The sequence below is a fragment of the Acinonyx jubatus genome, chromosome B4, assembly GCF_027475565.1.
Source record: "Acinonyx jubatus isolate Ajub_Pintada_27869175 chromosome B4, VMU_Ajub_asm_v1.0, whole genome shotgun sequence".
NCBI classification, from domain to species: domain Eukaryota; kingdom Metazoa; phylum Chordata; class Mammalia; order Carnivora; family Felidae; genus Acinonyx; species Acinonyx jubatus.
The window spans coordinates 78298936-78324548 of NC_069387.1; the positions used below are offsets into that span (position 1 = coordinate 78298936).

The 25613-nt window shown below is 44.7% G+C and overlaps 2 protein-coding genes across 3 annotated transcripts in view; both read right to left on the reverse strand.

Annotated features, from left to right (window-relative positions):
• NPFF (neuropeptide FF-amide peptide precursor) overlaps nucleotides 1-18371 on the reverse strand; it is a 131842-nt gene extending 113471 nt beyond the window's left edge. The window contains exon 1 of the mRNA XM_053226317.1: nucleotides 18148-18371. The gene's annotated coding sequence lies outside the window, so the exon portion shown is untranslated. The remainder of the gene's footprint in view (nucleotides 1-18147) is intronic.
• Nucleotides 16485-24282, reverse strand: ATP5MC2 (ATP synthase membrane subunit c locus 2). 2 transcript variants are annotated; one of them, XM_027036324.2, is made up of 5 exons: nucleotides 24218-24282; nucleotides 20850-20919; nucleotides 19545-19622; nucleotides 18795-18988; nucleotides 16485-16747 (listed from the first exon to the last, which is right to left on the reverse strand). In XM_027036324.2, exons 2-5 carry the CDS (start codon nucleotides 20886-20888, stop codon nucleotides 16633-16635), a joined length of 426 nt encoding a protein of 141 aa, XP_026892125.1. In that variant the 5' UTR covers nucleotides 20889-20919; nucleotides 24218-24282; the 3' UTR covers nucleotides 16485-16632. The 2 variants fall into 2 exon arrangements, with proteins under 2 accessions (XP_026892125.1, XP_053082294.1); XM_053226319.1 differs by lacking the exon at nucleotides 24218-24282 and adding an exon at nucleotides 23415-23543.
• Nucleotides 24283-25613: the final 1331 nt, after the last annotated feature.

A 25613-nucleotide genomic window follows, 5' to 3' on the forward strand; every position in this document is an offset into this window, starting at 1 on the left:
GTCAGCACAGAGCCTGACTTGAGGCTTGAGCTCACAGACCCCACGGGACGCTGACCCCACTGAGCCACGCTGGCGCCCCCCAGTGGGCTGCTTTGAACTTCCGAAGCAACATATTCCTCCTTTGGGTGTTACTACAGCTTATTTACCAAGTGACCCAAAAAGCTGCTAGTTTTGAGTGTGCCAGAACAGCAGGCCTCACAACAGGGCTCGTGCGAGTTTCTCTGCTACTTGGGCCACGTGATCCACCAGATCCACTGGTGCTTGAAGCGATAGTGGCAGACAGGGATGCTGTTTGGAGCTTCTGGCAGGTAGGTCCCTGTCAGTGAATCACAACATAGGACTTTTGGATTCTAGAGCAGAGCCCTGCCATCCTCTGTAGATACTACTCTCCTTTTGAGAAACTGTTCTTGGCCTACTAGTTGGCCATAGTAGAGACTGAATCCTAATCATGAGCCACCAAGTTACCAGGCAACCTCAGCTACCCATCATGAACTGGGTGTTATTTCACCCACTAAGCCGTAAGGTTGGGTATGCACAGCAGCACTCCATCATCACATGGAAGTGGTACCTAGGTGATCAGGCCTGAGCAAGTCCTGAAGGCATAAGTAAGTTACATGAAGAGGTGGCCCAGATGCCCGTGGTCCCCACTCCTGTCACACTGGCATCCTCTCCTGGCCTGCACTGATGGCCTCACACAGGTCTCTATGATTAGGAGATAAAGAGGAGACGTAGGCCTGGTTTACAGATAGTTCTGCATGATGTGCAGGTACCATGCTGAAGTAGACAGTTACTGTACTGCAGCCTTTTTCTGGGACATTCCTGATGGGAAATCATCCCAGGGAGAACTGGTTGTTCTGCACCTGATTGTTTACTTTGCTTGGAAGGAGAAACAGCCAGACATGTGATGATATGCCAATTCATGGGCTGTGGTTAATGGTTTGGCTGGATGGTCAGGGACTTGGAAGGGATATGAGTGGAAAATTGATGACAAGGAAATTTAGGGAAGAAGTATGTATATAGACTCTCTGAATGGGCAAAAAAAGTGAAGATATTTGTGTACTTTGTGATCTCAGCAGAGAAAGATTTTAATAATCAAGTGGATAGGATGATCCGTTCTATGGATACCAGTCAGCCTCTTTCCCCAGCCACTCCTGTCATCACCCAATGGGCTCATGAACAAACTGGACATGGTGGCAGAGATGGAAGTTATGCATGGGCTCAGCAATATGAACTTCCATTCACCAAAGCCAATCTGGGTACAACCATTGCTGAGTGTCCGATATGTCACCATTCCCTGGGGCGATCTGCTTGCTGATGGCAGGTTGGTTACAATGGACCACTTCTATCATGGAAGGGGCAGCATTTTGTTCTTACCAGAATAGATACTTACTCTGGATATAGATTTTCCTTACCTGAGATATTTTAGCCAAAATTACCATCCATGGACTTACAGAATGCCTTATCTACCGTCATGGTAGTCCATACACCATTGATTTGATCAAGGAACTCATTTCTCATCCAAAGAAGTGCAGCAATGAGTCTATTTATGGTCTTTGAATTCACCGGTCTTACCATATTTCCCACGGTCCTGAAGCAGCTGGTTTGATAGAACAGTGGAATGGTCTTTTGCACACTCAGAGTCCAGTGGCTGACAATACCTGCTTGTGTGTGTGTGTGTGTGTGTGTGTGTGTGTGTGTATGGCTTTTGCATATTGATATTCTATCCAGTAACCTTGTCAAACTTCCTTATTAGTTCTAGTGGTTTTCTTGTAGATTCCATAGGATTTTCTGTATAAACATTCATGATACCTATGAAAAAAGATGGTTTTGATTCTTCCTTTTTAAAATGTATGCTTTTTATTTCTTTAGTATGATTCCTATCAAATAGGAATTCTCCTAGATAACCATAATAAAGCCATCAGAATCAGGAAATTAATATTTGATACATTACTACCATATAATCCATAGACTTTGTTCAAGTTTTGCCAATTTTCCCCAAAATATCCTCTAAAGCCAAAGGATCCAGCTCAGTCACATGTTGTATTTAGTTGTCATGTTGCTTTACTCTCCTTCAATATGGAACAGTTTCTTGGTCTTCCCTTAACTTTCATGACCTTGACGCTTTTATTTTTTGTAAATATTTAAATTTTTTTTTTTTTTTTTTTTTTTTTTTTTTTTTTTTTTTTTTTTTTTTTTGAGAGAGAGAGCGAGAGCGCAGGAGCAGCAGAGAGCAGACACAGAATCCGAAGCAGGCTCCAGCCTCTGAGCTGTCAGCACAGAGCCCAACGCGGGGCTCGAACCCAAGAACAGTGAGATTGTGACCTGAGCCAAAGTCAGAGGCTTAACTGACTGAGTCACTCAGGCGCCCCATGACCTTGATGCTTTTAAAGACTACTGGCCGGCTATTTTTTTTTTTTTTAACGTTTATTTATTTTTGAGACAGAGAGAGACAGAGCATGAACAGGGGAGGGGCAGAGAGAGAGGAAGACACAGAATCTGAAACAGGCTCCAGGTTCTGAGCGGTCAGCACAGAGCCCGACGCGGGGCTCGAACTCACGGACCATGAGATCATGACCTGAGCCGAAGTCGGACGCTTAACCGACCGAGCCACCCAGGCGCCCCCCGGCCGGCTATGTTATAGAATATTCCTCAGTTTGGTATGTCTGATATTTTCTTGTGATTAGATTCAGGTTATGCATTTTTGTCAGGGATTACAACAGAAGTGATGTTCTAATTGCATCCCATCAGCCTATACATTATTTTGATTTGCCCCATTAATGGTAACATTAATCTCTTAGTTGTGGTGATGTCTGCCAGGTTTCTCCACTGTAAAATTATTTTTATACTTTTATAAGCATTTTGTGGGAAAGTACTTTGAGACTGTAGAAGTATCGTATTCCTTGTCCAGTTTTCACCCACTGGGTTTAGTAGTCATTGATGTTTTGTGGTTATTATGATGGTTACTAAGTGACACGTTCTAATTCCATCATTCCTTCTATGTTTATTAGTCATTTTACTGGGAAAAGCTTTTTCTTCTTCCTATTTCTTAATTACTATCAGAATGGCTCATAGATTCCTGTTTTATTCAGTGGATTCTAATCTTTTACCGTTATTATTTAGTTGATATTCAAATTGCCCAAGATTTGACAAGTGGGAACCCCTTCAAGCTTGCTCTTGCATCCTTCTAAAACGTCCCTGTGATTATTAGGTCATTCCACACTTTTTTGGCACAATCAGATGTCTCAGGTTTGTCTTGAACTTTCCCTCCCCAGGCCTTGGGTCAGCCCTTTCTCCAAGAAGCAATGGTCCTTTTTAGTGGAGAATGGTACTAGAAACCAATACCAGATGTGATCAGTGCTAGGGGGAGTCATTATTCTGAGGTCCTTTCAGAACAGAATTCGGGGGGAAATATGTGTATGTATGTGTAGGTATATATATTTCACTCTGATACCTCCAATTCTAACCCAATGTTACAGGATTCTTTCTGTTTTTGTCCTTTTCCATAGTTGAGACCCTGTCTGGCAGAAAAAATCTGGTTTCCTTTACCCTTAATATATTTATTTATTTGATCAGTCTCCCTTATATATAATCAATCTTCTGTTGCTATTGCTGCCCAATCGCTTCCCTGCACCATGAATGCCCTCTTGACCCCCAATACCCCGTGCCAGACTCCCACAGTGGTCTCTCCACATAGAATCAGAAACCTCTTCACCCTCCTCAGGCTCCAGCACCCCACAATGGGCCACTGTGGTTGCTCGACTAACTGGACTCCTACAATCCCCACCGAACGGCTCTTAGACTAAATTATTCAGGAAGGAAGGAGGAAGACAGGAAGGAAGGTAAGACAAGTAGGCTCATAATTATTTTTTAATTAAGAAGAAAAAAAGCCTCCAAACATTTTGATTTCTCATTGTCATTCACAGTATTATTGGCTACTCTTACTTGTAGCAGAAAGGAAATGACGTTTCATTATTAGACTAGGTGCAGCTAATCTGTCTATAATATTCTTTTTTTTTTTTTTTTAAGTAATTTCTACAGCCAACACGAGGCTCAGACTCACAACCCCAAGATCAAGAGTTGCGTGCTCTTCCAACTGAACCAGCCAGGTAAGCACCTCTACGTCCATAATGGTTTACATAGCTATACCCCAAATGACCCTGTTTGAGGTTATTAGGTATACAGATTCAGAAGAAAAAATAGAATAGCTGGACCCAAGAGAGCTACCAGAGACTCAATGTTACTCTTTCATCTTTATCTAAATTCTGAAGATATTCAAGCTTCTAGCTAGAGAAATGCCCCAGGTACTTAAAGAAAGCCATGCCCTGCAGCTTTGGTTGTACCAAACCCTGAGCCAGGTTTCAGATTTACAAGTTACCTTAGATGGGGAATGCCAGATCTAGACCTACAATGAATGATAAATACTTCACACTGATTCAGGGAGGCAGACTCTGAAGCCAGACATCCTGGGCTCCAAACCTCCCTGCCATACTTACTAGTAGTGAGATCCTGTAAAAATTTGCTGTCTCTTTGGATCTCAACGTCTTCGTCTCTAAAATGGAAGCTCTGCTTCATAGGGTTGTTTAAGCAGATTAGGTAATACCTTTAGAATAGTGCCTGGCATTAGAGGTAGATTTGCCTTGAAGCTAAAGACACTTAAGTTTCGAGGGGTTCTTCCTGACACAGGCTACCTCCAAAGCTCTGAATTTAAGTTTGCATTTATTCAAGTGCCTTGCTGGCCCAGTCAGTAGAGCATGTGACTCTTGATCCCAAGGTTGTGACTTTAAGCCCCACATAAGGTGTAGAGATTACTTAAAGAAAAAAATATCAATTTATTATTTTTTTTAAGTAGACTCCACTCAGGTGCCCCCCCCCCCCCCCCATCTAATGTGAAGAGTGGTCCTCTAAAGGGGCGCCTGGCTGGCTTAGTCTTAGAGCATGTGACTCTTGATCTTGGGATTGTGGGCTCGATCCCCACTTTCGGTGTAGAGATTACTTTAAAAACTCTTTAAAAAAAAAAGAGTGGTCCTTTAAGGTGTATTTATTTCTTATTTTGTGTGTATTTTTGTTTGTTTGTTTTGCTTTTAAACTGCTCCATCTTATAGAAAGATAAACTATAAGATAAGCCATAATGTTAGACATTTCTTTCATTCATTCATCCATTTAAAAACTAGTTACTGAGTGGCTACTATGTCACAGATATTCACAATTTTGTGGCCAAGACAGATATGTACATAAATAATTACAATATAACATAGTTAAGTGTTAAAACAAATGTATGTATAGCCACACAGAGCAAAGAACAACAAACTCTAGAGCGAGTTGACAAGTTTAGTTTTTTATTGAGCTGTTTTAATGGGTACATATGAGATTTAAAGGGTGGAAGACTATTCCATTTTTTTAAAGATTTTATTTTTAAGTAATCTCTATACCCAACCTGGGGCTCAAACCCACAACCCCGACATCAAGAGTCACATGCTCAGGGCGCCTGGGTGGTTCATTCAATTAAGTGTCCAACTCTTGATTTCAGCTCAGGTCATGATCTCACGGTTTGCTGAGTTTGAGCCCTGGGTAGGGCTCTGCACTGTGAGGAATCTGCTTGGGATTCTCTCTCTCCCTCTCTCTCTCTGCCCCTCCCCACTCACACTCCAGCTTATGTGTGTGCGCTCTCTTTCTCTTTCAAAATAAATAAACTTAGAAAAAAAAAAAAAAAAAAAGAGTCACATGCTCTACCGACTCAGCCAGCCAGGTATCCAGATTATTCAGTTTAAAGAAACAACATATTAAAAAAAAAAAAAGAAAGAAACAACATATTCAAAGGCCTTCATTCCTTCATTGATATATCCCCTTTGGAGAACAATTTGGCAATTCTTCCTTCCTCCCCCGCTCCCTTCCTTATTGATTGATGAATAGTTGACATAGGCTATATTAGTTTCAGGTGTACAACTTGGCAGTTTCTTACATAGTTACACATACATTTACCACATAACACAGAAATCCAACTCCTGGGTATTTCCCCAAGAGAAATCTACCCACACAAAGACCCATACATGAATGCTTAGGACAGCTTTATTATAAATAGCTCCAAACTGGGAACTACTTAAATGTCTATCAACTGGTGAACTGATATAGAAATTATAGCACATCTATACAATGAAATACTACTCAGCAATAAAAAGGAATAATACAGGCAACAGAAGAATCTCAAAAGCATCACATGAAGTGAAAGGAGCCAGACACAAACCCTACATTCTGTATTATGCCATTTCATGACAATCTGGAAAAGTCAAAAGTACAGAGACAGGAATCAAATGAGTGGTTGCGAGAGGCTGTGGTAAAGGTGGTGGAGGGGGGGGGGGAGACAGACTATAAAGACACACAAGAACTTGCTGGGGTGATAGAAATGTCCTATATCCCAATTGTGATGGTTACATTATGCTATACATCTGCCCAAAGTCAACACATTATACATTTTAAAATGGTGAATTTTATTGTACATAAATTATTCCTCAATAAACCTGAATTATAGGCCATAAAAGGCATTGTAGCTTTCTCCTACTTCTCTCTTGGATCACTCACTAGAAGGGAAGCCAGGTATTGTGAGGACACCCACCACCCTTATGGAGAGGTCCACATGATAAGGAACTGAAACCTCTTGCCAACATGTGAATGAGACACCTTGGAATCTGACCCTCGAGTCCCAATCCTTGAATTAACTGGGGCTGCTGCTCTGGCTGACATCTTGTCTGCAACCTCAACAGAAGTCCTGAGGCGAAACCAACTAGCTAAGCCAGTCCCAAATCCCTGACCCAAAGAAACTGTGGGATAATAAATATTTGTTGTTTCAAGCCACTAAGCCTGGGGTATAACTGTTACACAATTATAGATAGCTAACATACTGTGAGATGGGGGAGTAATCTCAGGTGAAGTTGGTGAATGGGTAGAGAGCAGAGATCTTGTAGACTTAGAGACATTGTGAGTACTTCAGATTCGAGTCCAAGTTCAATGGTAAGGCATTGGTAGTTCTTTTCAGAATAACAATCACAATTTCACTTTAAGTGTCACTCTACTATGGAGTGGTCAAGAACGGAAGCAGACAGACCAGTTAGGAGGCTATTGCAGTGGTATATGAGAGATGATGGTGGTTTAGACTAGGGTGGTGACAGTGGAGATAGATGCATAGAGTCAAGGAAGTAGAGAGGAATCAAAGATGAGTCTAGGGTTTTTTGGTTTGAACAGCTGAAATGAAAATAACTATAAGAGGAATAAACTGGGAGAAGTGATGGATGAAAGCCAGTCCTGAAGGAGTGTATAAGCATAATGTGTTTGCTGCAAATTGCAAATAGGTCAGTATGGTTTGAGTTTATGGTGACTGAATGGGAGGAGAGAGTGATGAGAAAGGAAGATGAAAACACAGGCATGGAAGAAAGACCCTGTTTACCACCATAAAGTATCTGGACTTTATGCAGCTAGCCACTGGAAGCCACTCGAAAAAAAATTTTTTTTTAAATGTTCATTTATTTTTGAGACAGAAACAGAGTGTGAGCAGGGGAGGGGCAGAGAGAGAGTGAGAGAGGGAGACACAGAATCTGAAGCAGGCTCCAGGCTCTGAGCTGTCAGCACAGAGCCCGACATGGGGCTCGAACTCACAAACCATGAGATCATGACCTGAGCCAAAGTTGTATGCTTAGCTGACTGAGCCACCCAGGCACCCCACCACTCAAAGATTTTAAGTAGGAGAGTGACTAATCAAATTCACATTTTAGAAAGGTAACTAGCAGCTGCAACAAAGAGTTTGGCTTGAAGATGAGAGACATTGGAAACTAGGAGACATTTTTAATAACTTCCTTATTTTAAGGAGGCAGCAAAGTATAGTAGGAAGAACAAATGGCTTTGGAGTCAGACCCAAATTGAAATCTTTTTAATATTTAAGTTTATTTATTTTGTGACAGAAAGATAGAGAGAGAGAGAGAGAGAGAGAGAGAGAGAGAGAGAGAGAGAGAATCACAAGCAGGCTGTGTGATGTCAGCACAGAGCCCAATGTAGGGTTTGATCTCACAAACCATGAAATCATGACCTGAGCTGAAACCAAGAGTCAGACACTTAACCAACTGAGCCACATAGGCACCCCCCCCCCATTAAAATCTTGACATAGCAAATTTCCATCTATTACAAGTTGAATCCTGTCTCCCCTCCATCTCCAATTCATATGTTGAAGTCCTAACCCTCATACCTCAGATGTGACCTCATTTGGAAATAGTCATTGCAGTTGTAATCAGTTAAGATAAGGTCATACAGGGGCGCCTGGGTGGCTCAGTCGGTTAAGTGGCCGACTTCGGCTCAGGTCATGATCTCGTGGTCCGTGAGTTCGAGCCCCGTGTCGGGCTCTGTGCTGACAGCTCAGAGCCTGGAGCCTGTTTCAGATTCTGTGTCTCCCTCTCTCTGACCCTCCCCCGTTCATGCTTTGTCTCTCTCTGTCTCAAAAATAAACGTTAAAAGAAATTTTTTTTTTAAGATAAGGTCATACTGGAGGAGGATAAGGCCCCAATCCAACAATTGGTATCCTTATAAAAAGGGAAAATTTGGTCATAGACATGCACGCAGAGATAATGCCATTTGAACACGAAGGCACAGATCTAGGGGTCAAGGAATGCTACAGATTACCAACAAACCACTGGAAGCTAACGGAGAGGCATGGAACAGATTCTGTTTCACAGTCTTCAGAAGAAACCAACTCCATTTACACATTGATCTTGGACTTTCAGCCTTCAGAACTGTGAGATAATAAATTTCTGTCAAGCCACTCAGTTTGTGGTACTTTGTTCTGGCAGCCCTAGCAAACTAATGCACCATGGACAAATTATTCTATTTTGCTAATCCCTAGGGTCCCAATCTGTAAAATGGGGTAATTGTATCTACCTAATAGGTGGTCATGAAGATTAAAAGAAATGGCATTTGTAAAACACTTGGCATAAGCAGGCAATACATAAATGGTATTTCACATTTGTGAGACATTAATGCTACCCAAAGAAAATGGGACATTTCTGGAGATTTTTGGATTGCCCACAACTGTCAGCATCATGTGCAATACAATCAAAAAGTAACAGGATAAAGCGGCACCTGGATAGCTCAGTCGGTTAAGCGTCTGACTCTAGATTTTTGGCCCAGGTCATTATCTCATGATTCCTGAGTTCGAGCCCCACTTCGGGCTCCGAACTGATAGTGTGGAGCCTGCTTGGGATCCTCTCTTCCTCTCTCTCTGCCCCTCCCTCCCACTCTCTCTCAAAATAAATAAAAAAAAAAACTTAAAAAAAAGAGTAACAGAATGAATAAGATAATCTTGGAATCCCTTTTTCCTGTTTGATTCGTTAGAAAGGAGCGCTGGGATTGTCTTGCTGTCTGTGGGATAGAACACTAGTACAAGAACCACAAGCATCCTCAAAGGCAGGAAGATTGAAGCTAACTAACATCCTGTGGTGGGGTCAAGTTGGAAAGGGAAGGAGGTGAACAAAGCTAAAGAATGGGCGAGATACCTTAGGCCTCCAGGCTTCCCAGCTCACTTCCTTAGGTAAAAAATTTAGGCCAGGGATTGTCCTCTCCTCAGCTCCATAAGGGAAACCCAACAGAGGCCTCACCAGTCTCTGGAACGCCTAGTCCTTTCAAGCAGGGAGTCCCTTGCCAAAGCAAACAATCCCAGCTCTACGATTGTGCTCTGGCTGGGGTAGGGGAGAACAAAGATCCCTTTCTTTGCTTCCCCAACTCTATGGCTCCAGCCAAAGGCACTGTTTACACAATCTTCCCTGGTGAAGAATTTGTTCCTTTTCTCTCTCTAGGTTGCAGCTGGAAAAGATTGACTCCCTTCCCGCCTGTTTCTTTTCCCCAGATCTCTGGTCAGGAAAAGTGCCCAATACCTGAACCTCCCACCCTCAGACAGGATGTCAGCACACTTAGCAGTAACTCTAGGCCCTTTTGTGATGTGACAGAGAACCTCGAAGTTTTCATGGCAGAAAGCTTATCTGGCTGGGAAAGGAAAGCTGGCTGGAGAGACCGGGAGACTAAGTTGTCTCCATTCCAATTCTGTTTATTCCTCTCTTATTCCCAAAAGATTCCTAGGCTTTCCCGAGTCCATCTGTACAACTGAATCAAATAATCAAAATCCAGGGCAGAGCTGGCTTCCTTCTTTAAAAGGATGATAAGGTGGGTAGGATGAAAATAGTGTTTTCTAAGGGGAAAAGTTTTTCTTTAGTCTTTAGTTTAATTCCAACGGTACATGTTTCCCTCAAGCCCTAAAACAAAGCAAGGAGGAGGAAAGGAAGCCCCAGAGTGGTGGAGTCTAATTTTAGCACTGGCGGAGAATCCTAGTGTTAAGTTACTCCTGGTAAATTAGTAATCAAGAAAGAGCAGAGATAGAGACAATTTATAAGATCTTGTGTGCCAAAAAGAAGTTTCAAAATCTAATTTTGGGGCACCTGGGTGGCTCAGTGGGTTAAGCATCCGACTTCAGCTCAGGTCATGATCTCACAGTTGGTGGGTTTGAGCCCTGCATCTGTCTCTCCGCTGTCAGCACAGAGCCCACTTCAGATCCTGTCTCCCTCTCTCTCTGCCCCTTTCCTGCGCACGTGCATTCTTTCCCTTAAAAATAAACATTAAAAAAATTTTTTAATCTAATTCCACTTATTTCAGTGACATCTCCAGGAGGCGCATCTCAAGGAAACCTGCTCATTTCACACTAGGGAAGGAACTTGAAGCATAAGAAGACTGTACCAAAAGTGACTTGAACCCAGGATTCTGGGACTTTCAATCTGCTCATTTCTATAGGGCCAAGCTGCTTTCTGAAAATTTTATAGGTCTTTTGCACTGCACAAATTTTCCTGAGCTAAATCCCTACTGACTATTCCCCTGTTGCTATGGGAGTTATAGGCTAGCTGTTTGTTATCCTTTGCAGCTATGTTTTGGAAACTTAAAGTCCTCGCTCCAAATGCTGGGAGATGAGAATGGAAAGGCCTTAAAGGTACAAAAGGGATGCAAGTCTTTCTGGTCTCAGATACCACCCATACACACACATAACTCCCCTTGCCCCGCAAGATCTGCCGAGTTGGTTTCTGTAAAAGCAGCTACATGATTCCTGGAAGGCTCTAATCTACAATGGTTAAAAATATCCATCTTGAGGGCAGAGCTGAGCCAACTAAACTGAGCCTGTCCAGATACCCAGGAAATGAGCAGTGGGGTAAAATGAACCCAGGGGGAGGCAAAATGCTACTTATCTGCAAGTTAATAACAAGGATCCTAATTGTAAGAAAAACAGACTAATCACCTTCACTGAGAAATCTGAAAAACTGTCTAATCTGTCTTTCCCTCTCCACCAATGGTATTGTGGCTCCTCTACCTTGTGGTGTGATATAATATAGGCAGCTTTGGTCATTGGTTTCTATCTGGTTTTATTACTTTCTGCCTAGATAATCTCAAGGACCGAGTCATCACTGTTGAATCTGAGTCTCCGTTTTCTCATCTTTTAAAACAAGAAAAAACATCTATTTCATACAAATGAAATGACTATGGTAGAAGACCATGGTATACAATTTGTGTTTAAAGGTCTTTCCTTCTTTAGCCTTTCTGAGCTAGATTAGATTCAATGAAGTCAAGAGGCAGAGGGTCAGAGAAGTCAATTTTTGGGTTTTTTCTCAGCGTAAGATTCAGATGAAACGTTACTCCTTTTCCAGATTGAAAGGTTGCATTTGTGTAAGCTATCTATTGCTACATAACAAATTATCATAAACTTAGTGGTTTAAAACAACATCCATTTATCACCTTACTGTTCCATCATAAATCCAGGAAGCCTTGATCATCTTCTCTGCTTAGGGTCTCACAGAGCCAAAGTCGAGGAAGGTGTTGACTGGGCTGAAATCTTAAGAGGTTTTGAGGAAACAAACACTTCCAAGTTCATTTAGGCTGTTGGCAGAAGTCAGTTCCTTGTAGTTGTAGGACTGAGGTCCCCATTTCCTTGCTGGCTCCTGTTTAGGGGGTCAATTTCAGCTCGCAGAGGCCACCTTTCAGTCCTTGCCTGTGGTCCCCTAGGTCTTCAAAGCCAGCAATGGCACCTTGAATCCTCAAATCTCCCGTTTCTCTTTCTGCCACCAGACTAAGAAAACTCTTTGCTTTTAAGGGTTCATGTGATTAGATCACACCCACACAGATAATCTATCTCAGTCAACTGTGCCATGTTAATGTAACAAAACCACACGCATCATATCCCATCGAATTCACAGGTTCTAGGGATTCAAGCAGGACATATTTAGGGAAGTCATTAAAAAAATCCTGCCTACCTCAGCACTTATTCAAAAGATGAAAGGAAAGAATCTCTTACGGGGTAAGGGGACAAAGAAAGTGGGAACAAACTATCTAACCATTCACGCTAATAAGAGAAGCCAAGCATTTGAGAGGAGAGAGGTCTGACCTCATCCTTGTATTCTACCCATCATGCCTTCTGCCATTTCTAAGGTTGCTAGTTTGATCACAATATACTTCCTAACATTCACAGTACCTGGAGCTAAATCCTCAAAAATAAAAACATTTTAAAGAATGCTTGGGGACTAAAAAAATCACCTTGTATTTTAATTTTTCCTCATCAAACAGTGAGAACACCAAGCCGTCCAAGAGTGTGTCCTAAGAATTCATGTTGGAAAATGCATGATAATTTTAGATATGACTCAATAAAGACAATTTCTTTGCTCAAAAAGAGGATGAGGACAATATAATCTCCTCACCAGTGTGATGCTACTCCTCTCCCTTTTTCTATTTCAGAATTCAACCTGAATATTCTTTCACCTCATTTCTCTTCAAAGGATGTAAGACCCAGAGCAGTCTCTAGGTTCCTGGACACCAACTTATGCTAAATTATCAGTGTTGTTCCTGAATACGTATCTCATCCTGGTGACCTGACAAAGCCTTAAATTAATAAATCCATCTGGAAAGGGAGGCTGAAACAGGTTTACTCATTATTGCTGTTTAGCATTTAGAGGATCTCCAAAGGACATCATCTTCCTCCCTAAATGGCATTCTTCCCCTGGTTCTGAAGAAATGCAAAGGACTCTTGAAAAAACTAAGGCAGAAGAGGGAAGCAAGCCTCGCTATCTTCAGCATCCCTGGGTTCTCTCTCAGATGCATTATGGCTAGACTTTATAAATTTTGGATAGTCAGTTCCCTTTTCTATGCCAACCATAGAAAAGGGAGAAGCTGTCTCCAAAATGCCTGTGATATGCCCTGAGGTCCATGGGGAATGAGAAAGCAAATAATAAGTATATATTAAATTTTGAAGGTACCATCCTTTCCTTTTCTTGGACCTGTGTCTATGCACATAATTCCTGAGATGAACATTGTTATCCCTATTCAATAGATGAGGAGAAACTGAGGTCCTAGAAAGTTACTGGGTAGTGATCTGTCTAACATCACAGTGGCCATGGTAGAAGAGAGATTAGAACATTTCCCAATATACCTGAAACTTATTTAACACTGTGGTCCACTATACTTTACTTTATGTTTATTTATTTCTGAAGGAGAGAGAGAAAGAGCGTGAACAGGGGAGGGGCAGAGAGAGAGGGAGACACAGAATCTGAAGCAGGCTCCAGGCTCTGAGCTGCCAGTACAGAGCCTGATGCGGGGCTTGAACTCACAGCCATGAGTTCATGACCTGAGCCGAAGTCATGCTTAACTGAGCCACCAAGGTGCCCCCAATATACTTTAAAAAAATATCTGATTTCAAATCATGGGCTCTTTCTAAACTACAAGGGCAAGAAGAAAACTTTCATTACAGGGGCACTTGGGTGGCTCAGTCGGTTAAGTGTCTGACTTCGGCTCAGGTCATGATCTCATGGCTCATGAGCCCCAGGTTGGGATCTGTGCTGACAGCTCAGAGCCTGGAGCCTGCTTCGGATTCTGTGTCTCTCTCTCTCTCTCTCTCTCTCTCTCTCTCTCTCTCTCTCTGCCCCTCCCCCACTCACACTCTGTCTCTCCCTCTCTCTCAAGAATAAACATTAACAATTTTTTTGAGAGAGAAAAAAAAAAAGCTTTCATTACATAATGTGATCAAAGTTGGAAAGATCTCTAGGAAATTTGCTCTTGGACCCTCTACTGAAACATAGCACTCCTCTTCTCCAGGTTATTAGTAGCTTTGGCTGCCAGCAAATTATCTCCTGGGGCTTGAAAAAGAGAGGTTGCCTTGACTCCTCCCGAAGAAATTTGCTTCCAAGCTTCTTGCAACACCATCTCATCATTCACCTCAGCGAGAACAAAAACACAAGGCCACTAAACCTTGAGTTCTCCAAGCACCTAAGCTGATAAGGGATTAGCTAGAATCCATCCCAAAGAAAGGGCCAAGGAGAGAAAGAAAACAGGATACTGGATGACTCAGAAAGGGGATGGGCAGCGGACCGACCAGACATACAAATTCAAGACCAAAAGAGAGGTCTATTCCTCATCTCAAAATATGTAGATACCTTCCACCAACTCTTGGCTCGAGCTGTTCTGGTGAAAGCCCCACTTAGAGCCCCACAGCCCACAATAGACTTAGCTGGGAACAGTAGAGCAATCTGGAAGCAAACCGTGGATAGGATCCCTCTCAACCCTTGATCACAACAGCAAAAGGACAAGGGTGATAGATTTTGGATGACCTGCTTTCTGAGAATGTTTACTCTGGGGTTAAGTCTCTACCCTGGGCTTTAATTTTATAGTCCTCAATTAAACCAAAAGAAAAACTGTTGTGGTCGTTCACATTATCACGAAAGGACTTTAACCCAGTTACTTGAAGCGTGCGTTGTGTATCTAAGTGTATCCAGCCTTTAGAAAATACAATTCTTGGGGCACCTGGGTGGCTCAGTTGGTTGAGCGTCCGACTTCAGCTCAGGTCATGAACTCGCGGACTGTGAGTTTGAGCCCTGCGTCAGGCTCTGTGCTGACAGCTCGGAGCCTGAAGCCTGCTTCAGATTCTGCGTGTGTGTGTCTCTCTCTCTCTGCCCCTCCCCTGCTCATGCTGTCTCTCAAATACATGTTAAAAAAAATGAAAAAAAATACAATTCTTTACTTTTTACTAACCTCACTGTCCAAAGTCCCTCTTGAGGGGATTTTTAAGGGAAAAGGTTTACTTTGTTTATTCTGCCCTTTCCTTCATGCTTGGGAAAGTAAGTCACTGGCAACACTGGGCTTGGGGAGTCCCACAAGATCCAGTATGGTAGTCTGACACTCTGATTAGATGTGATCCTTGCTCTAGCTCCAGCTCAGCTACTGAATGTTCCTGAGAATCCTTTGACTTTTCAAAGTCTCAGTTTCCTCATTTTTGAAGTGAGGTGGATGGGTGAGATGACCAAGTAAAAAATTTGACAAAGATATTACTGAGAGGGGTGCCTGGGTGACTCAGTCCGCTATGCATTTGACTTTGGCGCAGGTCACGATCTCACAGGAGTTCAATCCCTGCATTGGGCTCTACGCTGACAGCTCAAGAGCTTGGAGCCTGCTTCGGATTTTGTCTCCCTCTTCCTCTGCCTCTCCCTCGCTCGTGCTCTCTCTCTCTCAAAAATAAACAAACATTAAAAAAAAATATATTGCTGAGATACATCATGCTAAATACTATTAGGGATACAAAATGAACATGACATAGTCCCTTAAAAAAACCGACAGCCTAACTTGGAAGATAAGGGACACACATGTACATAGCAAATCCACAATTTACACAGACCCTAAGCATTATAAAGGATACAACATGATCTACAGTCCTTTATTTGAGTTAATGCTCGTTTGACTGATGGTAGATGGAAACCAGATGAAAGTTTCATGGAGTAAGAGGTAGCATTTAAACTCAGTCTTTAAAGACAACAGGGAGTTTGAAAAAGAGGAAAGTGAGCAAAGATTCAGGAAAAAGAAAGCAGAGATGGCCAAAGGGCAAGGCGTGAAGATAAGGACAGGAAAGAGGGAAAGTATTTAAAAAATGACAGTACCACTTTGGGTAGAGTATGGGAATAATAAAAGATAAAGCCAAGAAAGCTGAGGGCAGACTGTTATTGAATTGGTAAATGACAAAAACTAGTCTTATACTTAAGAATTAACCTGGCAGTGGTGGGCAGAAGTAAATGCTAGAGGGAAGAGACTGGAGGCAGAAGGCCAGTTAAAAGGTTACTGCAATAGACCAAGTGGGTGGCAAGGAGGCCCTGAGCCAGGATAGTAGCAGTGGCAACAGAGAGCCCATTAGTCAAAATGTTAAGCCACTGCTGTTCGTTTCTACTGACCCAGTCCTCCAAGATAACAGGCCATCCCCGGTGAAAATTATTAAAAAAGGAGTGCTAATTTGAATAAAGCTTTCCTGACACAGAGAATAAAGAACAAATGAGCCCAGACTCCTGGTGAACTTAGAACTGTCACCACCCTCCAGGCCTTACACTCTCACCAAGGCACTCAGCCAACTAAGGAGAACAAATATACACAGGAGACACAAGACAAGATCTTATTAATACAGTATTTATTTGTCTTCCCTCTGTCAAACCCTGAGCCAACCACTTTCCCCAGGCTGCCTGGGGAGGTATAGGAAAAGGAACATACAGGGCAGACGTGACACGGGAAAAAGACCTATGGGAGGTGGAGACGGCTCCTTCACATGGCGAAGAGGATGAGAAAGGCCACCATCAGGCAAAACAGCCCCATGGCCTCCGACAGGGCAAAGCCCAGAATGGCGTAGGAGAAGAGCTGCTGCTTCAGAGAGGGGTTCCTGGGAGAAGGGGAGGAGAAAAGACTGAATTTCTAGTCCACACAAAGAAAAAGATAAACATCAAAGGTGGGCTCGGGGAAAATTCATCTCCTCAAGCTCATCTTATGTAACGAGTCTCTCGTGGTGGCACCATCAGGCCCCAATTCCTGCCGGATCCATCAAGGGCTCTACAGAGACTGAGTGATGGGAGTGGACAATCCAAAATTCTTTAACATGGCCCAGGTACAAACATAACCTCCTCCAGTGGATCACCCATAGCATAACTTATGGCCTCTGGGCCTGGACCGTTAACTATCCAGGGCTCAACCAGGATGGAACAGGTATCCAGAGTGGCAGAATCTACCAGAGCACTGCTCTGAAACTTGAAGGAGCAGAACCCCAAATAAAAAAGTGTATAAAAGCCGAACTACAATGTTAAAAAAGTGGGGGATTTTAAAGGCTTGGTCTCCTCTTTATTCTTTAGATGGTCTTTGGGTGTACTTCAGAACTCTATGGCCTGATGAAACACAACCAGAAAAACCCTCTACAATGGGGTTTTTCTAGTGGTGTTCCATAAAGCCAGGGGACACACTACCTTCTTTGACTTCAAATTAGTTAAAGATTTTGGGCTTTAAGAAATGCGGGGGGGAGGGGGGGTGCCTGTGTGGCTCAATCGGTTGAGTGTCTTGACTCTTGATTTCGGTCATGATCTCACGGTTGGTGGGACTGAACCCTGAGTCCAGCTCTGTGCTGCTGGTGTGGAGCCCACGTGGGATTCTCTCCCTCTCTGTCCCTCCCCTGCTTGTGTGTGCACATACACTCTCTCTCAAAATAAACTTAAAAAAAAAAAAAAAAAAAAAAAGCCCACAAATCGTCTGTGGGGTTTAGATTATGAGTCAAAATGGGATAAAGGTAAGTCTTCCAACTTTGAAAGGCAATATATAATTTCTATTTCCCTTACTCTGTCACCTCTGGAAGCCTTGACGGATAAGGTAAAGCAACGCCAGCTTTTAACAGAACTGTGGATGCAGAAGCAGTCAGGCTTCCTGTTTCATATACATCCTAAAAAATAAACCTATTTCCTCAAAGGCATTAAGAGAACTCGCAGGTCTCTAGAGGATTAATTTAGTTCTAACAGTGAGTTGCCAGGGGTTGGTGGGGACTAAACAGTCCCAAGTGTCAGGAAACTGTGGGGCTGGCTGCAAAGGCAGTTCTCCCAGGAGTGATGGGGGGGGGGGGGGGCGGGGGCGGGGGTCGGGAATTCCCAGGGATGGGGAGAAACAGTAAAGAAACCACTATGCTGACTTGAGGCTCTAGATCAGTGGTAGCCAACTTTCTCCGTAAAGAGCTAGATAGTAAATGTTTTAGATGCTGTGGGTCACATACGGTCTCTTTTTCATGACCTTTTAAAAAGGTTAAACCCATTCTTTTTTTTTTTTTCAACGTTTTATTATTTATTTTTGGGACAGAGAGAGACAGAGCATGAACGGGGGAGGGGCAGAGAGAGAGGGAGACACAGAATCGGAAACAGGCTCCAGGCTCTGAGCCATCAGCCCAGAGCCCGATGCGGGGCTCGAACTCCCGGACCGCGAGATCGTGACCTGGCTGAAGTCGGACACTTAACCGACTGCGCCACCCAGGCGCCCCGACCCATTCTTAGCTCAGCTATACAAAAAACAGGCGGTGGCTCGATATGGCCCTCCACCTCAGTTTGCTGACTCCTACTCTAAACCAAAGCTTTTCAATGGAATTTTCCAATATGGTAGCCACTAGTCACACGTGGCCACCTAGCCACATTATAAGTACACAAAATTTAAACTTTGTGTACTTTTAGTTAATTAAATTTTTATTTATTTTTATGTAACATCTGTGCCCAATATGGGGCTCGAACTCGTGACCTGAGATGAAGAGTCACATGTCCTACTGACTGAGCCAGCCAGGTGCCCCTAGTTAACTAAAATTTGAACTCAAGTTCATGTGGCTACTGTATAGGACATATAGCTCAAGATCCCCAGATATTTCTGCCCAGACCTCTGGAAACAGAGAGCCAATTGAGGGCCCAGCTTACCTGGCATAACCAATGATGAGGCTCCCAAACACAGTCCCAATTCCAGCCCCAGAACCAGCCACCCCAACTGTGGCAGCCCCAGCCCCAATGAACTTGGCTGCTGTGTCGATGTCCCTTGAAGCAGCGCTGGTTTGGAAACCGCGGCTAGGAATAAGTGAGGTCAGGGGACGTGGGGCTGCCCAGCTGCTGAGGCTCTGTGAAGAAGATGCAGGTAGAGGATAAAGATTTTAAGAAATCCCTTTTTTGTTTCAGAAAGTTTTGTACCATTTAAACCCTTTATGCTATCACATTCCATGGCTTCTCCCCCAAACAGAAAAACTTTTAACTCCCTGGAAAATCCCCTAACATGCTGCCAAGCAGAACTCTTTGATGCAAGAGGTAGACATCAAATACCTTCAAAATTCAGGTGTGCTCTAGAAGTGTAAGACTGAAGGCCTAGCCTGTTCTTGGTGCCCTGAAATCATCGTCTTCCTGGGACCAACTGCCACCAAATGAAGTCAGTAAACCAGGTCACATAATGGTAGTTATCAGCAGCACACATGGGCATGCACTGCCAGTGGCAAAAACTGGAACACTAGATCATATGTGGTATCAACTGTCCTCCACCCTCACCTAAAGCCAATGGCCTTGATCCTTCACTAACTTTAGTCTGTGATGATCGTCCTCAGCACTCCCCCTACTGGTGCTGCCAGGTAACCCTTTTCCCCCCTCACCCCCAACCACAGGCCCAATTTCCACCTTAGAAGGTACCTCATCTGTCAGTGTCTCTGGTGGTTTTAGTGCCACTGCAGACAGTGATCGGCTCAACAGCTGAGAGGTGCTCCTGACCTAGGGGGAATGACACAAGGGCAAGAGGGTCAAGGATGGCTGTGGAGGAATTTCAGAACCACCCCAAGTTGTTTCGTGGATGCCCCATTCATTCTCTTGATCTTCGATCATTCTTTACTTCCAGTAAATTTTAGACTCAAGAACCAAACCAGTTCTCTTGCTTCCTAGGCTTCTCCTTTGTTTTAAGGGAAGAAACGTACTTCCTTTCGGGCTATGAGGTATTACCCACTCTCCCCATACCCTTTTACAGGCCTCTAGAACAGGAAGAAATCTAAGCCTCAGAGCATTTGCTTCACTCAGTGAGAGAGATATATTTTGGTAATGGCCAACCCATAAGAGGGAAGCCAATGATTAGAGGAGCATTTTTCCCTAGACACATCCTTCAGGAAAATAGGCACAAAGATCCACGTTCAAAATTCACCCCTTCTCGTAGCCTTTTCTGACTAACCCCAAACCAAAGCAGACAACATGGTAGTTAACAGCCAGGGTTTTAATCAGACAGATCTAGATTCTCATCTTAGCTTTACTTCAGCTGTGTGATCTTAGGACAAGTCACTTAAATCTTTCTAAGCCTGCTTTCTCTTCTACCAAATTGGAATGCTGTACCTCAGGGTTGATCTGAGGAATAAATGAGATTATGTATACAAACTGGTAAACTCAGGTGCTCAATCAGTGGTTACCCCCCCCCCAATAATATTATCACTCCTTTTCACTTACAGATGTATAAACCAATTGCCTCCACCATCTAATAATCTATAAATTCTTCCATGCTGTTGCTTGTTAAGTCAAAATATTTTTCCAACGTGTATTTCCGTGTGTTTCAACTTGCCACCCAAATTGAAGCTTCCGGAGGGAACTACCAGGTATGACTCTGACACTCAGCGCAAGATCCTGAACACAGCGTGTACTCGGTCCAAGTTGGGCTACCTACTTCATGCTTACCATTCCTGGCAGGGTTCCAGTTTACAGGCACACAGAGTTTCAAGATAGGAATAACCTGACCTTACTTGAGATTCTCATTTACACTCTTCTAACATAGTTGGATGAAAAGAATTAACTGGCCTCCAAGGGATCTGAGACAGGGGTGCCTGGTAAGCATTCACTCTCTGCTGTCAGGCTAACGCGGCAAAGGACCTTCCCTCAACCTAGCTGTGAAGAGCAATGTGTGGCAAGGAAGAAACACGATGCCCCTCTTCAAAAACTTTCCCAGAAAAGGCAAGCACTCACCAAGAAGGGGGAGGAGACGAACTTTGCACAGGTATACATTTTCAGGGGATGAGGGGCTGTGGCAGGAGAGCTGGAATTACAAAAGTAGCGCTGTAAATATTGTCCTTGTTCATCAAAGGGTATCTTTTTTTTTTTTTTTTTAAACATTTGTTTTTGAGAGACAGAGAGAGACAGAGCATGAGTGGGGGAGGAACAGAGAGAAAGGGAGACACAGAATCCGGAACAGGCTCCAGGCTCCGAGCTGTCAGCACAGAGCCTGATGCGGGGCTCGAACCCATGAACTGTGAGATCGTGACCTGAGCCGAAGTCAGACGCTTAACTGACTGTGCCACCCAGGCGCTCCAAAGGATATCCTTAATAGCAGAAAAGGTGCTGTTAAATTTACATGGCCCAAACAGCACAGTAAATGACCTTAAGTCATCAGCAGAGACGGAATTAAAACCCTGAAGTCAAGGGACACCTGGCTGGCTCAGTCAGTTAAGTGTCTGACTCTTAGGTCATAATCTCACGGTTCATGGGTTTGAGCCCTTGCATCAGGCTCTGCACTGTCAGTTTCTCTCTCTGCCCCAATATCCCCGTGTGCACATGTGCACACACACTCTCAGAATAAATAAACTTAAAAAATAAAACCTTAAAGTCAAGATTTCCTCCACACAGCCTCCAAGATTTCCTTATAATCAAGTGACTCCCCCTAGTCTGAACAAGCAGCCACCTGGTCTCAGCTTTGTTATTCATTTCTATAGCTTCACGAGTTGTGGTCAGAGGAAGTTCCCGTGTCTTCTGCCTAAATTTTCCTTACTCTCTCTAAAAGGAAATCTTCTCAAGACTTCATTGTCTGGGACTAAAACTGCTGCCCTTTAAGGACTCTTGGGAGATAGCTGTTGGTGGCCAAGACCCTGGAAGGATCTCCAAAAATCTTTTTACTGAAATCCCTGGAAGTTACTGGACTCCTCAAAAGACTTCCATTTCCTACATTAATTAACAGGGCGAGGCAGGCCCAGGAAGAATCCTGCCTTTACTCTAATTAGCCACGACTGTTAACGTATTCATTTGCACCATCACAGTAAGAGGCATTCTATTTTGTATGCCGAAGACCTAAAACAGAGCTGACACCCTGTAGGTGCCTAAGTTAGTAGAAATTATCTGAGAGAGGAGTGGGTGGGTTAAAGACCTACAAAAAAGAATTTCTTCAACGTTCATGTGAACTAGTTACCTAAAGGTAGGGATGGTATATGTATTAAAAAATGCATATTCAAAAAAAAATACATATTCGGGTGCCACTCTAGACCTTCCTGGACAAGCTCTCTGGTGATAAGGCCCAAGTATCCTATATGTCAAACAAGCTTCTCAAGTGGTACACTGGGAGCACAGTCTTTTTTGTTTTTGTTTTGTAACCTTTATTTATTTTTGAGAGAGAGCACAAACAGGGGAGGGGCAGAGAGGGAGACACAGAATCCGAAGCAGGCTCCAGGCTCTGAGCTGTCAGCACAGAGCCCGACGTAGGACTCGAACCCATGAACCACGAGATCATGACCTGAGTCAAAGTCTGATGCTTAACTGACTGAGCCACTCAGGCACCCCAAGAGCACATTCTTAAAATCAGTCCTGAAATGATGGTGGTGGTAGATCCAGGACTTGAAATCTCACACTTAATACTTAATATGCTACAAGTTGAAATACTCAGGATTACTTAAACCTGTTAAAGGACACTTCCTTAAAGGAGTTGTACTCAATATTTTCCCAGGTTACACCTCTGAATCCAGAATCTTAGTCACTTTTGGATTAATCCATGCCTTCAACTCTTGTCCCCTGTCTTAAACTGCCCATAAGTTAACTCTAACCCAATTCTGCTGCAGACTGTAAAGGTTTTCTTGGGTCAAAATCCAAAATTTCCCTAATATTTTAAAAAAGAAGGGCTCCTGGGTGGCTCAGCCGTTTAAGTGTCTGACTCTTGATTTCGGCGCAGGTCATGAGCTCGCGGTTGGTGAGATCCAGGCCCACATCAGGCTCTGAGCTGACAGCATGGAGCTTGCTTGAGATTCTCTCTCCCTCTCTCTCAAAAAAATAAACAGAGAAGAGAAGAGAAGAGAAGAGAAGAGAAGAGAAGAGAAGAGAAGAGAAGAGAAGAGAAGAGAAGAGAAGAGAAGAGAAGGAGGAGTAAAGCACCTGGCTGGTTCAGTCAATAGGGCATGTGATTCCTGAGTCCTGAGTTCAAGCCCCAAGTTGGGCATAGAGCTTACTTAAAAAATAATGAACAAGTAAATATTTTCCCCCAAGGCAATTAAGCCTCAATATTATCATTTATAAAATATAGCTGGGGGGGTTTAAATAACGTGCAAACAGCTGAAAGTAGTGCTGACGTGTTACAAGTCCACAACAAAAGGTGGCAATTAAGGGAGCCCTGCGCAAAGTACAGATGCCTCCACTGGCCACCTAACCAGGCAAGTCTGGACCTGTTAGCTTAGGACACCTCGGACCACAGCCTCATCCAGAATCAGCGGGCCTACATCATCATGAGTTTATTCCTTCGTGTAGATCAGCCGAATTAGGGGGCTGCTGACTTACCCATTCCCTTCCTTAAACCTTCTTTTCCTCTTGAGAGCAGGGCCAGGGGACTCTTGGTAGACCCTTGACAGGAAAGCTGGCCGGTGAAGACTATCCCAGGCTGCCCCACACGACTCTCTTGGGCCTGCTGCCTCTAACAGAAAACCTCGCTATTAGCCCGCCACTTCTGTTTCCTCCAACTTCACTGGAGTGGAAGGAGGAGAAACTGGGAGACAGCCAATGGTTTCAAAGAAACCGGCCTCTTTCCTGCCATAGGTCTCCCCAGGGCACAGCCTGAACGGAGAAGGTGTTTTGGCTGTTTTGTTCTACCACGTTCACGTTTACTTTTAAAACAGACTATCTGCTCTCTCCATTGCTCGTGGCATCTGAAGTCCTGGGGCCAAGTCTTGGCAGTTGCTGGGTAAGAATGGAACGAGTCAGAAAGCGAAGGGAAAGCAATAAAAAGGAGGAGAGAGCCGGAGGTTTGTGACAACTCTGAACAGTCTAGAGGGTGAGACGAGAGCGTCTGCAAGGGTCGAGAGGAAAAGGTGAAAACGAGCCCTCTGGGATTGGACTTTCGCCGGCTCCAAGGCGGTCTTCCCTCCCCCCTCCCACGAGACATCCAAGATGGCGCCAGGCCCGCGCGGTTGGAGGTCACGGCACGCGGAAGGGGCAGCCCTAAGGCGCGGGAGTACCAGGCCCAAGGGAGGGCGTCAGGGCCAGGGTGGGAGCATGCAAGGTAAGGACCTCAAAGGACTCGTGCGCGGTGGGGTGTCCCGCGCGCGTGCGCGGCGCATCGCGGGCGCGAGGGCCCAAGGCCTTACCTGCTCCCAGTTCACAGAAGACAGAGAGGGGCGGGGGGAGGGCGGGAAGAGCGAAAGGAAGGCTTGGCGCAGGCGCGGCCTGAACCAACGAGTCGTTCTTCTAAGGATAGAAAAATCGCAGCGTTGCGGGTCGGCCCAGGCGCCACAGCGCCGCCTGCCAGCTTTGTGGCCGCATTCGGCCAGTCGCTCCACCTGGTGTTTGAGAGGAGAAACTGCAGGCGGAGCCGACCCTCTACAGAAATGAGGACAACTGCAGTGGAAACGGATCTGTAACGTGGCCGGCGGTTTGGTCGGCTCGGCGTTTGGGATCTTGGGACTCACGTCCCCGTACCCAGCATGTGCAGTCACATTGTCAGCCCCGCCCACACCAGAAATTCAGTGTTAAATCACAAACACCGGGTTTGGGGTTGGGTGCCCAAATGTGGCAGAAGGAAAATGAAGTCATGGGACTCCTGTCTTCTGTCGCCCAGGGACCCTGACTTTATGGATGGGAAACCCGTTCCGTGGGCGAATAGTCAGCAAAGTGCCCCAGCTGCCTGTGGCCGCCCCGCCTTTATTTTCCTCTCTGTCTTTCTTATTCTAGCGATCAGCCGTGAGGAAACCAGCGTCATCGAACGAGAAGATAGGGGCTAATGATGATTGTGACTCAGGCGTCCTGACACTAAGCCTTCTCTCCAGAGTCCTGAGACAGTCAAGGAATAGTAGGCACCAGGGACCTGTAGTGAGGCTGTGAGGTCACTGCAGGCATGCCCGGGCCTCTGCCCAGGCTCCATCCGTGGGAGTTAAGCAGTTCCCCATAAGGTGCTCTCATGGAAGCCTCTCCGCTTCTCCCTCGTGCCCTTTTGCTCTTCCTTTCCAAAATAAATTGGCGGTGGGGGTGGGGGGGAAGCTCCGGCCCTCATCCCTTCTTCTAGGCCTCTTGGTCTCGGGAGACAGGTTCTGAGCAGCCCCCTTGGAAGGAGGGCAGCAGGGCCTACCCACTTTTCCTCATGCCCAAACCCCAGCTACCCAGGCATCGCGCTTGAATGCAGCACGAGAAGGACGGGGAAAGCTCACCAAACCCCCATAAAAAATAAAAAATAAAAAGAGAGCCGCGGCTGTAAATAAAGCCAAATCCGCCACCCTCTGAGGGGCCGTTTGTCCTCCCCTCCTTGGCCCCGTCCTTCCCGCCGCCCCCTCCCGGCTCCCGGGCCCCGCGGCGCCCCGGCCCCGAGCTCCTCCATTTAATCGGATTTGGGAGAAGGGGAGGATAAATCACGGCAGCAGCTTTACGGTCCCGGAGGAGAGGCGAGCCGCAGCCAGGCACACCCCGGCCGGCGATAAAAACCGCCGCTGAAAGCCCACGGAGCAATTTCCCGGGACCCCGAGCGACGCCATTACAGGAATGTAATTTTGC

Excerpts from the sequence above, each read along its gene's own strand:
- ATP5MC2 (XM_027036324.2), bottom strand. The coding sequence starts at position 20,888 with ATGTATACCTGTGCAAAGTTCGTCTCCTCCCCCTTCTTG. Across the intron at positions 18,989-19,544 it reads CAGAGACACTGACAGATGAG|AGCCTCAGCAGCTGGGCAGC; the intron begins GTACCTTCTAAG and ends TCTTCTTCACAG. Across the intron at positions 16,748-18,794 it reads CTCATCATTGGTTATGCCAG|GAACCCCTCTCTGAAGCAGC; the intron begins GTAAGCTGGGCC and ends CCCTTCTCCCAG.